The 16905-nt window shown below is 41.3% G+C and overlaps 1 protein-coding gene across 1 annotated transcript; it reads left to right on the top strand.

Annotated features, from left to right (window-relative positions):
* Positions 1-3780: 3780 nt before the first annotated feature.
* LOC119739759 (probable G-protein coupled receptor 63) lies at positions 3781-16451 on the top strand. The gene is made up of 2 exons (XM_038214812.1): positions 3781-6095; positions 14208-16451. The coding sequence occupies exon 1, from the start codon at positions 4277-4279 to the stop codon at positions 6092-6094; it is 1818 nt and encodes a 605-aa protein (XP_038070740.1). The 5' UTR covers positions 3781-4276; the 3' UTR covers position 6095; positions 14208-16451.
* Positions 16452-16905: the final 454 nt, after the last annotated feature.

Below are 16905 nucleotides of genomic sequence, written 5' to 3'. Positions count from 1 at the left end.
TCTGTAAAAAAAACTTCATAGAAATTCATTGAAAATAATGCGCCCCCCCCCCCCCCCCATGCTAATTAGGCACCCTTCCTAAGAGAATTTTAGGGGTCTGCCCTTCTAAATAATCTTCTCTGCGGCTATACGAATCTATCTGCCAAATGTTGTGTTTTTGGACCAGTCGGTCACGATTCCCACCATAAGCCAGCTGAATTGTTCAGCCTATTTGCAGGAATATACAAGGATGAACCTCTGGAAGTTGTTGGTACGACAATCTCATTGACCATCCGGTATTTTAGTTTAGTTTGTGTCTCTTCCATTAATTCTACACCCTTGATTTTGTTTCTATTCTTAAATAATTCATGTTGCTGAAATTAAGGTCATGAAAAAAAAATGCTTTCTGGTGTCAGAGGTGACCAGGATAAATGTTTACATCGTGTTTCACTAAAGTCCCAATCTACGATCATCGCTATCAATGGTGAGTGCCGCGTACAATGGCTGATCAGTGTCTATCCTTGTCGTTAATGATAAGTCGGCTCGTGTTCACGTTGTTCCATTATAACTTTCTGCATATTTCTTGGTCTGTTTACATTTTTGACTGTTTACATCCCGTTGGCTGTCCTTGTGTAATAAGAAGTCACCAGAAAGATGTTGACAGCGTATTTCCCGAAATTTGTGTCTCAATTTACGATTCAGCGCTTCATTCATCCAGCGAACTCATGGCTAGCGGCAAATCCATCGACGTTGCGATGTGGCGTCGATTTGTCGTTTCACTATTAGCCTACTGCTTATTTTGTCCCTTCTTTCTTTACTGTTGAAATGAAGGTAGTGGAAAAGTAATCCAACCGACTATTCCTAAGGCCCTATTGAAGCTAATCAAGACACAGGTGTCGCACACAGTGACCAATCAGTGTATATCCTTGGTCATATAATGACATGTCTGCTCATGTTCAGGTTGTTTCAATGAAACTTTCTACTTTTATTTGGAGTTTTCCGTTTTCCTAACAATACTTAATCCTCCCATTTCCATAGGATTTTTCACACTCCCGAGGGAGTAAGGTTCTCACTGACGTACAGAAATTGGTATAGATATACACATATTGGCTGTCCTTGTATAGGACGGCATGAAAATTACATTCTGGCGTCTGAGGTCGTGACAACAAAAATATCATGCCCTGTTGTGAAGCTGGGTTTTTTTCGCAAATGCGGAACCCATACATTGTAAACTGAAATATAGCTGGGACTTCAGAAAAGCTTAAAGTTAGTGAGGATGGCGGCTTGAGGACCTCTTACTTTTACGATGAGTACACTGTAAAAACGTTGGGCATTACAACGTTGGGTAAAGCTAAATTGAAGTTTGTTTTTAGTGAAGATGTTGGTCATTTTCCATAATATAGGTTTTCCCGGCCAATTTCCTAAAACGTTCATTTACTTCTGAAAATCGGTCATTCATTTTCGTCTGAATTTGAGAAATTGAGAATCGCTTTAACACGCGTTTCATTTTCGCTACCAGAGCATTCGATACCATTTCAGTTCAATCAATTAAGTGATTGAGCAGCACCTTTCGTTTATGCTCATTCGGATTCGTTTACAAGACTTCCTTTTCGCTTTTAGAGGGCGATTTCAAACATTGGCCATTCTATTTCACTTTTAGTTAAATGTTATGTGATGCAATCTGCTATTTTGAATGACAAAAATGTACTTTTGATTGCACATTCACGAAATTGTATTCCAGAACTCTGCGCGAAAAGGTGTGCTTGCGTAATGAATGCACAGGCAACGGAAGTGGCCGTCTGTTTCTCAAAATCTACTGCACGGACAATGAAAACGATTGAACTTTCGTTGAATTGAAATAGGATTAAAGACGTGCATTCATATTCAGACGAAAATTAAAGACTGATTTTTAGAAGTGAATGAACATTTCAGGAAATTGGCTGGGAAAACCTATATTTACCCAACACCAGGTGCTCTAATTTGGTGAAAGGCATTAAACAAAAACTGTAGAAAATTTGACCAGATCATCGTAACCTCCTTACCCCAACTAAGTTAGGTATTTCTTGTCCTCTGAATTGGGTATAACATCGGGCAGAAAAACGTTTGGTAAAGCTAAGTTGTCCAAAAGTCAGTCATTTTTAGTGAAGATGTTGGTCATCAGTTACCATAATATTTACCCAACACCAGATGCTCTAATATTGTGAAAGGCATTAGACAAAAATTGAAGATAATTTGACCAGATCATCGCAACGAGAGCATTGAAACGTTTGGTAAAGCTACAATGTCCACAAGTTGGTCATTCAGTTTTAGTATAAGTCGGCCGTTGTCATTTCCTAAACTACTGATGCTCATTAACTTGGTGAAGGGCACTATAGACAAACATTCTAGAAAACTTGACCAGATGTTCCGTAACAAGGCTTTCTTTAGTTGACAGGCGCGGATTAATGGTGGGGGGGGGTCACCCCCCCCCCCAGCTCTGTCAATTTAGGGTTTTATTCATAGAAATTCCTTAAAAATAATGCGAACCCCCCCCCCCCCCCCCCCTGCTCTGACACCCCAAAAAATACTGCTAATATTGTCTGCCTGTGCACAAAATACGGACAGAGCCAGCTTGGTTAGGGGGTATTTTGTACACTTTTCTGTAATATGATGTTATGATAATCGTCGGATTTGAACAGCGCCCCCATTGACAGTATGGTACGAGCCCCCCCCCCCCCCCGATACCAGGGCTTTCTTTTTAAACCTTCGCATTTTGCCGCTTATACGTTTGACATTTTACTGTAAGTATAATCATTCTTAATTTTGAAAATCGGGCGTCAACTTAACGTCGACCGTTTTCCAAACGTTCTTCCGTAATGTGACCATGGAGGTCTCAATCTACCTCCATGATGTGACCTCCTTGGTCTGGGCCTTTCTTGGTTTGTTAACATTAGTGCCATTTTATATGGGCAGCCGCAAGCGCATAAATTGAAGCCGTAGTTGGCAACCATTACGCACCCAATACATAGTAAGTTTAGGAATTATGTTGTAGCTTTGTTGACAATGTTGTGTTTTCAACAATCAAAAAATATTTTGTTTATCTGTAATAAGTCTTCTTCACTTTTGCAGTGTTGGACCTTCCATAGTTTTGCAACCCGTGGTTTGGCAAAAGTGCAGTTTGCCAACCAAGCGTAGAAAGGTCTACAGACCTTTCCAAGCGCGATCTACAAAAGGGCGCCGTTATCTTGCCCACCATTACTGAACGCGTTTTTGCATAAATGTGGGCCTTTGTTTAAAACAAATCCCCCCCCCCCCCAAAAAAAAAACCAGAGAGAGAGAGAGAGAGAGGGGAGGGGGGAGGGGGGGGGCGTAGAGAGAAGAAACTTCTACTCGACAATCACATTAGCCCCAACAGTACGATATACTTATCCGCTGAGGTATGATTTGATGGTTTTATTGTGGTAGGCCTAAACTCTAATGAATATTTTGAATTATTTTTGGCGGCATACTGGAAAAGGTCCCTGTGGATAGTGCCTTTACGTGTGCATGAATTGCCAGACCAAGCAATCGTCAAGGGCGCCCTCATTTATTTCAGTTCACATGTTTTCTTTTAATTTGGGCCGACAGAAGATTGCCCGCGCGACAAAATTATGGAGAACGTGTAGCTATCAATTTCTCATCTTCGATTTCAACGATCGATTTGTAAACAAAATGTTTGACTTGCAAACAGAAAACTGTCTGGAATAACCCAGTGAGGGAGTGTGAAACATCAAACGGCCGTCGGATAGCTGCAGGTAGATCCGTCATGCACCGCTGGTCAAATTCCGGCCTTTTCAGATACGGACAGGTACGGCACTGCGCAGGTAGCTGCATGCAGTGTATAGCAAACCTGCACGTATTATGTACATTGTGGTGTAATACAGTGTGTGCGGCAATGCATTGTTATACACCTGCATGCCAACGGATTTAATTTTGATCGACAGAAGAAGAAAAACCAGTCAGAATCCGCTGTAGAAATTAGAATTTTATCAATTGATGGGGACAATATAGGCCTAAGTTGCAGGAAAATGAGGTGAGAAATTCGGAGAGATACGCCGCGGTTAAGCAGTGGCGTTTCGTGGTATTTGGCAGCGATGTACGAGACCATAGAAACGATGCATGGGGCGAAGGTGCATGTATAGTGGAAATGGTGGCCATTCTTGTTGACTCAACCAGACACCAGAAACTGTGCTAGGATCTTCGGTAGGTAGGCCTACGTGTGCAGATATTGTATCGTTGAGTGCATGGACAGTGTTTGCGTGGGAAGTCCGTATCCAAAATGACGGATTCCGGATTGGTAACGAGTGCGATAAGTACGGGTTTGTGGATATCTCCGGATTCGTTGACGACTGAGCCTTCCGAAATCATGACTGTTGGCTTGAGCACAATTGACTTGGATGCTTCGACCGGTGATCTGTCTACTACTACAGATGATGTTAATCTAACGGGGACATTGGATAATGCCACTGGATTGACAACAGTGTTACAGAATGTCACCAGTAGTGCAATGATGTCATCGTCGTCTTGGAGTACAGGAGAGGTGATGACGACGACAGTAGCAGACTCAGCGGTAGCTGTAGCTGCTGCCGTCTTCTTGTCGATCTTCGTCCTCATAGCACTGGTTGGAAACGTGTGTTGCCTGATCGCTCTCACTCACAAAAACCTGGAAAAGACGTTCGTGTTGAACACGTTCCTGGGCAACATTTGCGCTGTCCAGCTGTGCGACAGCGTACTAACGATGCCGCTGGTAATAGGGGCCGCCGCCAGTGGATACTGGCCATACGGTGAATTCATGTGTCAGTTGAGTGCCTTCGTCCTGAATTTGATCAACGTTGAGACCATTATAGCTCTGGCTTTACTGGCCCTCGACCGCCTGTTGGCAGTGCGTTGGCCCAACGTTTACAGCAAGATGAACCGGGTGAAAGCCAGCCTTATCACAGGGTATGCTTGGCTTCACGGTACGGCATTCACTCTGGTCATCGTTGCAGGAGTGATAACAACGGAGTACCTCCCAGACTGTTACCTCTGTTCCGTTTCCTCGCAGACTGGAACAGTTTACTTGGTGTTTTTCTCGTTGTTTTGCTACATTTTACCGTTGATCATCATCGTCTCAATGTATGTGGTCATTATCAAGGTAGCAGTGGACGAAAAGCCCACTGTGCAGAATTTCAACGCTGAGGTTAACTACGCTAACAGGTTGGGTCGCCGATCCAAGTTGTGGAGAGAACTCAGACAAGCCAAAACTGTAGGGGCACTCGTGATCCTGTGGTGCCTCTTCGAAGGCCCCTATCTTGCCATACAGACTGTCTACTTGTACGGTGACTCCGGTTACCCTAGTGCTTCTGACAATGTGTTCTCAACTCCAGTCAAAACTGGCTTTACTTGGATGCGGTTCTGCTACGCGTGGATCGTGCCGCTTGTTGTTTTCGTAGGCGTTCCAGAAGTCCGGGAGCAATTATCAAGCACTTGTGCTTGCCGCAAGAAAAATATGGTGGACTCGGGTCGACAAGAGATACTGGCCCAACCTGGGGTTCGCACGTCATGGGCGCCGAGCGACTCGTCCAACAGCCAACCTTCAACTCTCGGTCGTTCCTTCCACGTCCCGGTCCTCTTTGCCACGTCCGGGGGACTACGTCTGCAGATCGGTAACAAACAGAGGGGGAACGATGTAGACAAGGCAGAAGATTTCCACCAGGGCTTTTACCCGGATCCCCGGACCAAGTATGACCCTACCAAGTCCCGCTACCCACCGCCCCTGACCCCAGTGCCGCAGAGCAGCGATGAGGACACAGGTGGGAGCTGGGACATCCGTGCTGCTGTCCGAGGTGACAGTCCAGAGCCTGGTGAGATAGCCCAGGAGATCCCCCAGGCGTCCCTCAGGAAATCATCGGACCCGGATCGAGATCGTTCGCCAAGCACCTCGTCCAGTTTCCAACTCTCACTCACAAGCCGGGAGCTGAAATTGAGCCGCAACAACGGTACCCCTCGTAGTCCAAACGGAGCGCCTTCCCCTAGCCCAGTGGTTACCCCACGTCAACAAGCGCCAGAGACACCGCCCGGATCCATTCCCCAATCGGAAACCAACACACCTCGCTAAGGTGAGTAAATTGATTCCAATTCTTTAATAATTTAGTTTGGGAAAAGTAATCATCTTGCCATTCAGATCTTCGATCATTTATTTCGACAGACCACAATGTCAAGCAAAATTCTGTTTGGAAAAATTTGACATTACACAAAAATACACAACACGCATTTGTTTTATATCATTCTATTAAATACCGACGTAATTTGATGTAAGTAAAAATGATCCAACACCACAGTGCTCGCCCAGATCAAACAATATTTTGAACTGCTTTCAAATGAAAAAAAAAGTTTAATGTTTAGAAAGGGTGCAAATCTTAAACGTTTTATAAAACTCCATTGGTATCACTTAAAAACACACACGCACAAAATATTTGGCTCTTGCATGGTTATCGCGGCGTTTTTTTTCTTGTTTTTTGATAGAGTAAAAGAAATGTATGTAAAACAATATTTTGCAAAAAGGTCGTTGAAAGAAATTGCTTGCACGGAACATTTTAAGTTTTTACGCTGTCTTCATTCCGGCTTTAACGCGGGAAATTCAAGGTTTGGGTGGAGTTCAAGGTTTGGGTGAAATTTCACAATGCAGAATTTGAAATTGCATCAAGCTGCCGAGCTGAAATTACGCTTAGAAAAGACCGTGAATGTCATTTTGCTACGTTTTTAACACTTCTCTTCCAGGAGAAACAATGTCAGAAATCTGCACAGAACATTAAATTTTGGCAAAAAGCGGCCTTATCGTCCCACGGGTAGGTTTACAAAGAAAACCACACAGTGAAGTAATTTATCATTCTGTTTAGCAATCTTGTCCAATTTTCATATAATCACGCTTTCTGAATTTAATTATGTTTCAAAATACCAAAGCCTTCAGAAGATCATTACTGACATTGTAATTAAACCCTTTCTAGTTATAAGCGGCACATTTTTTTAAAAACGTACACATAATGTGCACTTACTTCCGTGCCAAACGCAAAATCATGTAGACGGTATGCAACGCAGGTGATATTTAACATGACCTTTGCATTTACATGAAGTCCAATGACAAGTGACCATTCTAGACCAAATAAGTTTAGGCCCAAAAAATGCAACTCCGGTTTCTGGTACGGAGCTTGCCCAGAAAGTGTGCGGCGACGCGGCTTTTTTTTTTTTACCTGATTTTTTTGCTTCAAATGTCGGCTGATGACTGCAAATGGTGCCCGACTAAGCTTAGTGCAAATATATGGGAGTCCAGAGAGGCCACATAAATTATTCTCGACCATAACCCAATCTAAAAACACGTTAAAATTGTGCGGCAGCAGGATTCCAGTCAAACCAGTGAGTTTGGTGGTTTTGAGACATCATCTTTCATTGAAAAAAAAACTTTTGCCGACGCGCATGGCTACGGCGACGCGCGCGCATACCAGAAACCGGAGACTTTTTTTGGCCTAAACTATAAACAGGCAGTAATTTTTGTTTTCGTGATTGCATAGGACCTGACGAGTAAAGGTTTTATAAAAGTTGATTCCTATAAATTGTAACATTGCTCTTTATTTAAAAGAAATTGAAATAGCTTTTCGTGTACATGTTCATCCTACAAGTATCGAAAGCTAGAAGCCTAAGCGCCCATAAATATTTTTGAATTGATCTGAAGCATGTATTTTTTTTTGCTGTCACTTGAACACTTTTGTTTCAAGGTATCCCGTGTAGAGTGCACTCCAAATGTTAAGCGGTCCAGATTTCGTGGCCATCATTAATTTCGGATTAAGATCATCGTGAGCTCAACTCTGTTATAAAACAATCAACACTTTTAAAGGAGTATTAAAAAGATTAGGCCTATGACACATACAAATACGCTTCACGTGTAGATGAAAGCCGAGATATCGTTGGGTTAATATAATTCGGCCAAGATGTACATAACTCGGTCCAGTAATAATGGTGTACATAATGCTCTGGGCATGCGTATCACGGGGGGGGGGGGGGGCTGGCCTGTTAAGAAAGAAGAGAAAACGTGAACTGTTTAATTGATATTGCAAAAAATATTAAACTTCAATAGTAATCATTGGAGATCTTGAAATACTTAAATCGAATATGAGCAGTGTTGTAGTACTCGTACTCGGTACTCGTACTCGAGTACTTTTTTTATAGTACTTGTACTCGTACTCAAATGTGAAAGTACTCGTACTGGAAATGACGGTACTCGTACTCGGGCAGCAAAGTACTTGTACTCGACATGTCGAAGTTGTACTCGATCCTCAAAGTACTCGTAGGCCTACTCGAATATAAGTACTCGGGAAAAACCCGTATAGCTTGACCTACCACGGCCTTGTTTTATCGATACTTTCAGTTTGAAATGCTTGACTGGCTTGCGGAGAAATCGAAGTTTCCTGGATTTTCCTCTGTGCACGTCTGGACAAACATATTTAACAGCTGGCCGTGATTGGGTCTGTATATCAGTCTGACTGGGCCGGGACCAGGGCCAATTACGCACAATGAACCATTTGCCGTACTCGTACTCGTACTCGTACTCGGAAGTATTCGTACTCGGAAGTACTCGTAATCGTACTCCGAAGTGCAAGTACTCGTACTCGGAAGTACAAGTACTCGTACTTGGAGACCAGTATTTGTACTCGGAAGTACAAGTACTCGTACTCGTACTCGATAACCTAAGTACATATGGTCGGCCTATTTTGTACTCCTTGCGCTCACTCGTTCCGTCTGCACAATCGTGCTGTTTGACTGCGAAGCAACTTATAAAAGCGACTATTATCGGTGTCACATCGTGTATAATGTTAATGACTTTAAAGTTATTTGGAAGGTTTGACGCCAAGTGCTCAAACGAAATTGAACAGAAATTTTTACAAACTCTGCCTGAAGGTGTTTAGTGAAATACCACGTAATTAACCGGTTTCCAAATTTCTAAAAATCAACAAGCATCAGCACAGCGGGAGGTGTGGTTTTTTTTTAATATTAATTCATTAACAATTAATGCGCCAGAGTCTACTCATGCGTATCCGGCCCTGTTGAATAAAAGTACCTCGAAGATGGCTGCTGTATGTACGAACGATCTACAGGGTGAGTAAAAAAAACGAAACCCAAGTGTCGGGACGATTGTTTTAGTGAAGTTTTGCATGTACCACTTGCAAAATCTAGGATATGAAAGCCCAATTCATAAACTTTGTTGTAGTACAAGAATCACTTGTGTACTTTTCAAGTTACGTAATTTTAAACACAACCATCGTTTTAAGGTTCTGTCCACGGATCACCAAAAAGTTCAGTGTTCTTTCAGCAAAACGAAAAACAATCAGATAGGGATGTGTGTGAATTGTTTTCGTTTTGCTGAAAGAACGCACACCTTTTTTGTGATCCGTGGACAGAACTTTAAACGGTGGTTGTGTTTAAAATTCCGTAACTTAAAAAGTACATGAGTGATTTGAATGATTCTTCTACTAAAAGAAAGCGTATGAATTGGGCTTTTATATCCTAGATTTTCAAAGTGCTACATAAAGAACTTCACTAAAACAATAGTCCCGACATTTGGGTTTCGGGTGTTTTATACTCACCCTGTATTTAGGTGCACAAATCGAAATGAATCGGACTGTTTCAAACTTTGTACCTCCGCCCTGTCCAAAGGTTTGAAGCCTCTTCAAGGAAATTTGCTATCATTAAGAAAAACCACGTGACCTCTTTACTAACAGCGCCCTGACGCAACTGATTCGCCATCAGGTTTGCAGTTAAGGGTTTTTTTTATTGAAAACAACAAGTTCCCTTAATAATCAATTATTCTTGATCTTTGGAGGTTGACCGGCCCTATGGGAATAGAATATTGTTTAATCTCAAAAGCCGGTCTGAAATCCGTACCGACTACCCATGGGAAAAAACAAACACGCGTCTACGGCGCCGTGCGTCTTGGTTGATTCAAGATGGCGGACGTGATGCTTCAACATGTTGGCATTGTCAGCCAGTCCATTTAGCATAGAGGACATGTCAACGGACGAAACGTTGCCTTTCTAAATCATTGGCGGTGCGCTACTTGCATTGTACCAAGAATAGTGATCGCTGAACCTAGTAAGTTGAGTTTCGGATAATGAAAACGGAAAAAAGTTGCACCCTGACGCCACTTTTTTCATCATTATCTCAATGAAGGTTGACCTTTGCAAAAATGTTGAAAAGACATGAAATTGGGACTGAGAAACATTTCCAATTTTGTTAGAAAATACTTTGAGAATGCACTCAACTCTCCATAGACTTTTTACACAACCACAGAAGTGGCGTCAGGATACTACATTCTTTCCATGAAAACCTGTGAAGCACCCCTGCTGAAAAAACGAAGGTTCCTTCTCTGTGCATTCATGGAGGATTTAAGTATCAACATGTACATTCAATGGTCTTGGTAAACTAATAACGGGATAGGCGCCGAACGTTAAGTCAACTCTCAACAGGTGGAACCTGGCCAATCACCATTGTCACATCGTGCGTATTGTCCAATTGACGTCATCTACATCAATAGTCCCATCGTAACTTACAATAGGTGGCATTAACTAGAGAGACGATGTGTCAACAACCCCAGTCGGACGACTGAGAACATTCTTGTGTACACATGTGACTGGCTCATGTATACGCTCGCAGGCTCTGGAATTTAATTTGAATGTAACTCGCAAAAATGAAACCAATACTTCATCTTCTTGATCGCCTTCCATTATCATCATCGGTAATCCAGTCTTAACCCTAAAGGGGCCGGGTTATTTTGACCATCTCTCAGCCGGGGGGGGGGGGGGGGGCGGATTCCGCCCCCCTAAGATCTCGGCCATCGAGTGACGAAAAATTTTGAAACTCGGCACATGCATAGAGCAACTCTTCCTAAACATACCCAAGAAATTTCATGACTATAGGTCAATGGGTTTTGGAATTATGGCTAATTAATTATTCATATGTACGAATGGCAATTCTGCTCTGTGTACACGACGTATATGCAAAAAATCAGAAAATTTTTCGCTACGCGGCAACCCGTGGTCCGATTTTTATGTTTTTGGTATCAAAAGATGCGCAAAGCTCGAGGCTAAAAAGTCATAACAGCTCGGGTCGCGAAATTTTTTTTTTTTTAGAGGCTATCACGGAAAATGTTGAGGGGGGGGCGGATTCCGCCCCCCGGCCCCTTTAGGGTTAAGATGGCGATTAATTTGCTTCGCGTTTGAAGAATTAAACCTGGGTAGTTTGTGACATATTTTTTTATCACATTAACCTTGGACAGAAACCGGCAACGCTTGAGTTTTTGACCATGAATTTACATCAGGGTACGCCCAAGCAAATAAATTCCCATAGACACCAGTGTTAATCCCATAATTAAAAAAAAATACCCAGAAATACCCAGAACTCTCACAGGTATTCAGGCTGCACAGAAAAATGATGATCAACATGTCATCTTTCATTTGCTTCCCAATTTTTGGAGGGTTGACCGATGAGTTTTCGAGAAATTCTCACCCAAAGAAGACGACCGCTAAAACGAGTGATGTTTCCAAAAATGGAAAAGCAGCCATCTTGAAAAAAGATCCGTCAACAACATGACCAAAAAGCGCCACTTTCGGGTCCAATTGCATCCAAAATGCTCGGAATTGGAAAAAAAAAATACGGCTGCGTTCGTCGCCACATCGCGCAGCTCATCGCCACATCGCACAGCTCATCGCAAGAGGTATACATATTTTAAACATAGTTAGAGGGGTGTTTAAAAAAAACATGAAGTAAAATTGTTAAACAAACTCATTGAAAAAAATTAATTTTTGATTTGTTTTGACTTTTGAATGAAAGGTGTTCATGAATGGGAATAAAATGTGCTTGGTCGGTATTAAACAAGTACACGTTTAAAATCCGGCTTGGGCCTGATTGCCCATAATTTCCCTGGCCTTTGGTTCGGGCCATTACTAGATATCATTTATTCCCTTATTAATACAGCAAGAAATGCCGAAAAGAGACCTTTTTTGGTGTCCTCCACAAGAAACCGGTTCTACCAAGAGTCAATATTCTTTTAGTTGTCCCAGAAAATTACCCAAAATAACAACAGAATATCAACCTCCACCATTCAAGTATCTAATCGTATACACGCTAAAAATGTTGTCGTGGGGATAAAAAGGTTGGACGTGACTCAGTCTTGTTGGGGAATTATTGTTTGCACTCGAAACAATCTCAACATAGGCTTACGAAATCATAGGAACTTGAGGGGTCTGTCAATAGATAACGTATTTGGGGGGGGGGGGCTTTAAAAAACACTTTTCAAGATGAACAACATCTACGTCGAGTGTTTGGTACAGATGCCAAAACGTTCTTTCCCACAAAAGCAATTCGGTTTATGTGCATTGGTTAAGGCAGTAAAGCTCGTTCAATCCAACGGAAGATGACATCTTAGTTAAGGTGCCGCACCGTGCCTGCCCCGAACAATGAATACCTGGGGTATAGTTCTACAGAAGATGCTCTGGCGAGCTTTTGTTCCGCTTTTTTCCGGAGATTAACTTAAAAGTAATAGCCTTTTAAAAAATGGAGCTCATTATTTGCATTTCGTTCTGAATAGCTCTTCCCATCGGTGGTGCATTATTATATGCGCACATGAGATGGTCTCAAGGCCCTATTATAAAGACAATATCGATCTATCTCTGTATGCATTCTCACCGCACTGTTACCAAACAGCTCGATGATACCTAGACTTGAAAAAAGTCGGTGCGTTGATTGTAAGTTGTCCGTGAATGCTGTGGGATGCCCCAAAACACAAGAAGAGCAACAAGAGGACTTGGTCTCAAGTCCAAACTAATATAGCCACAATGAAGAATGCATACCGTTGGGGGAAAATCAATAAATAACCTCTAGTATAGTCGGATATGATGATGTATTTTTAGGCACGACATCTGTCTTTCAAGGCCTACCAATACTGCCTACTTGTGAAACTTGAAAAGTGACTAAAAAGGGTTGCGGACAGAAATCGTTAACTGCATGTTTGTCAGTTAAAGATGTAAGGGCTCTTGAACAGGTGCATTCGGACAAATTATCCCATCGGTCAAAAACAACGAAACCCAAATATCGGGAACATTGTTTTAGTGAAGTTCTGCATGTAGCTCTTTCAAAATCTAGGATATGACAGCCCAATTCATAAGCTTCCTTTTGGTACAGGAAACATTCAAATCACTCATGTATATTTCAAACACAACAACATTTAAAATTCTGTCCACGGATCACAAAAAGGTGCAGCAAAACAAAAACAATGTGCGTGAATCGTTTTCGTTTTGCTTAAAGAACGCGCACCATTTTTTGTGATCACTGGACAGAACTTTAAAACGGTGGACGTGTTTAAAATTCCGTAACTTGAAAAGTACATGAGTGAAATTGAATGATTCTTGTACTAAAAAAAAGCTTATGAATTGGGCTTTCATATACTAGATTTTGGAAGTCCTACATGCCAAACTTCATTGCAACAATAGTCCCGACATTTGGGTGCCTTTTTTAACTCACCAGGATATAAGCAAATAAAAATGTGCTAATTTACTGATCCATTTTTGCTGCTGTTTATATAAGCTAAAATGTTGTCCCGATCCTTTTTTATTTGCTTGAACAGCAGACAATGATCTGAAGATTTCGAAAATATTTCGGCTGCAGAAGAGTATACTTTATACGGATGCATCATAATCTGTATCCTGGTTGCGCGTTCTCAATTAGTGCGAGCCGTGTTTTCATATGCACATTTTCATCATAATTAGGTTCGCATGTACAGAGCTAGCATTAATAGGGAATCGTTCATTCATTTTAGAAGCCATTACATGTACGTACTTTATTCCATGTTTTCTTCGTTTAATGGCATATTTATAACTCAGTTTCTCTGAAATCAAATTTGATAGGAAGGTAAACAATCAATTTCATGGTTCATCCGACCTCTGATCACCTCCAGAAAAACCTAATCATCTTCTCGCTTGCATTGTTTATTCTTCTTACTGTACCATGGCAACAGGGCCGAAGTCCAACACGTAACGGGCTTGCTTGGTCTGAACATTAGCCGATGTCATTTTGAGAACCATTTAAAAAAAATACAGTAATTGCTCTGCCTCCACAGGGTGAATCGTGCGCCATCCGATGGGTCTTGTCATTTTTTAATGCCGTTGTTTACTTTCGTTTGACAGGTCAGAAATTCCCCGCCCTTTTTTTCCAACGTTGCCTGGAGATGAGGCGAATTATCACCGACGAGCTTTTTTGGGAACTTGGAGCAGCAGCTTTGAATGACGTCGTGAGCTCCTATTGTCTGGGTGAAGGTGACATTGACCTGCTGCATTTTTGGAGGTGATAAATGATTTCGGTTGCTTGTACACGTATTTACTTAAGAGCCATTTTGAGGGATTCTCTTTGTATTTTGCAGTCTCGAAATATTCTTGGCATTTATTGCTTGAATGTCATGTTTGTCGGGTCGTTATGAAGTTGCCATCAAGCCTATATTCTGATAATGTATGTATGGGTCAATTGAGATGTCCACCACTTTTTAAAATCTCAGTGCTTATTAATTCAAGGAAGTAGGCATGCTTACATTTTATGTTTTTGTTGTTGAATTGCTTGACAAAAGAAAAACAAATACACGTTATCTACGGTATAGACTTGTGTTATATTCTCCAAAGCGAAACTTGCCTACATTCAGGCCGCACCAAACTGTTGTCAACCCGGGGTGTTGTACAAAATGAAAATGATAAATCTGATCTTGACTATTGATTGAACGGTTTTGCATACCTTGATCATTATCACATCCGCAAAGGAGATTATCTTTTCATCGGATTTGGTTGGTTTGTTGGTTGGTTTGTCTGTTAACAAGATAACTCAGAAAGTTATGGACGGATTTGCACGAAATTGTATTTAGCCTAGGGTGGTCCTTGGTACAAATACAAATCCATTACATTTTGGAAGTGATCATATATCCAGATCTGGGTCTGGATCCAGGATTTTGTTTGAAGGATTCTTCACCATTTATATGCGAGTATTTTTTTTGGGGGGGGGGTGTACTGACAGTATGGCGGGGAATTATTGCTTAGCCTTGACGGAGGTTTTCGCTCTCCGGGGGCTTTCTATTGAAATTACAGTCTTTCATCGTACATTGTTCTGTTATGTTTTTACTTGAATTAGTCCTTTTTATGCAGATTTTATACATGAATTTGTTTCGACTTGAAATCGTGGTTGCATCACAACCGTGGTGTGTCACCTTCGATATATATTTTGCAACTCCGTCTGTGCCCTGACATTGGTTTCACTTTGACAGACCTTTGATTAAGTATGGCTCAGTACACACACTCTTTAACCATCAAACAATGTCGATTATCATCGCTGTAAAATGAATAATGCAAATCAGGACCACAATCGACGGCTGTTTGAGCACTTGCTGTGGTAGATATTCGCTCGTATCCAATCGCCTTAAACTAAAGCTCGCTGGTGAATTGCTTTAAATGACTTCACACGGTATTTAAAACCAGTCATATTTTCACTTCGAGTAAGTTGTTTCATTAAATCGGTAGGGCCGTTCCGGGTAATAACAACGTTCCTATACTGCCTTTAATCAGTGACCCCAAAAGGGCAAGACTTCCACGTGCGCCTAACGTAAACGCACATTCGTGGCGGTACTCTACCCACAGTGCCTTGCGAAGCCTGTATTTCCTTCACCAGCGCCCTTGGATGGTACGTTTGGTACGAGCGACCAACGAAACTTGGAGATAGGTCAGGTACGGGCGTACGTGTACATGTACTTTACTCCATCTCTGCATGGGGCATCGTCGGGGCAAGTTCATTATAGTGAAAACGTTTTCAAAAAGACCAGTGAAGCGCAACTTATTGGAAGAGTGCATTGTTCAATTTTATTTTTTTGTAACCTCCATCTCAAGTGGAAATGCCTTTGGAAATGTATATTCCTTAGGAAATGTGTGTGTTTTTGCAATAGATTTACTAGGGACTAAAATTTGTATGTATATAAAGAATAGAATAGAATAATTTTGAAATCCGTCCATGTGAATCAGTATTTGCCTCACGAGTACATGTGATAAGTTCACCTTGAGACCTACTACACACAAGCAATTTATAATAGTAGCTATAATAAGATGATTTGGTAAAAAAAAATATTTGCAATATGATTTGATGCGCAATTTATATCTATTTTTACAGGAGCAGTCAATAACAATAGAAATTAAGTAATAAGAACACATGTACAAATGTACATTCGACTCTCGTTTAATATTATAGCTGGACCTATCCAAAATGTTTGCTATATCAGAATTGTGTATTAAGTGGAGTATTGGTCCCATTCATTGTGCACATATAGCGTGTGTCAATAAAAACGCAGGATTCAAAGCGATTTTTTTCTGAAAAAATTATGCTACTGGTGTGCCTAATTTGATAAGGATTTGATTGTCCATAATTTCGTCTTTGACAAGATTTTTGTTACGTGGAATTTGGACTTTTGGTTCAAAAGTTATGACAAGTTTTGTGAAGCCCTTCTGAAGCGGGTTGGTCTGATTCAATGACCTTAACACAACGACCAGTTATGTACAATGTAGGTATGCATTGAAGACAATTAAACCAGAACAAAACTTTCTTTGAAACAACTGACGATAAGTATCACTTAAATTTAATAACTGGACTATCATTGTTTCAAATCATCATGATTTATTGACTAATAACATTGATTGTGGACTAAAGGATTATGTAAGCCTAATCCTGCCACACATGTCCTTCTTTGTGATCCACAAATACTTTCACCTGTACTGAATTCAAACCTTTCATTAGGTATGTGTGATTTCACAAATCAGACCAGCTTGGAATTTATAACCCTTCTTCAATGTACTCTATCTC

This window comes from Patiria miniata, unplaced genomic scaffold, assembly GCF_015706575.1.
Source record: "Patiria miniata isolate m_02_andy unplaced genomic scaffold, ASM1570657v1 HiC_scaffold_4, whole genome shotgun sequence".
In the NCBI taxonomy this organism is placed as follows: Eukaryota; Metazoa; Echinodermata; class Asteroidea; order Valvatida; family Asterinidae; genus Patiria; species Patiria miniata.
The sequence above is the reverse complement of the archived record's forward strand: the minus strand, read 5'-3'. Positions and strand labels throughout refer to the sequence as shown.

Bases quoted from the DNA above. Each gene is read 5' to 3' on its own strand.
- LOC119739759 (XM_038214812.1), top strand. From the start codon at position 4,277: ATGACGGATTCCGGATTGGTAACGAGTGCGATAAGTACGGGTTTGTGG.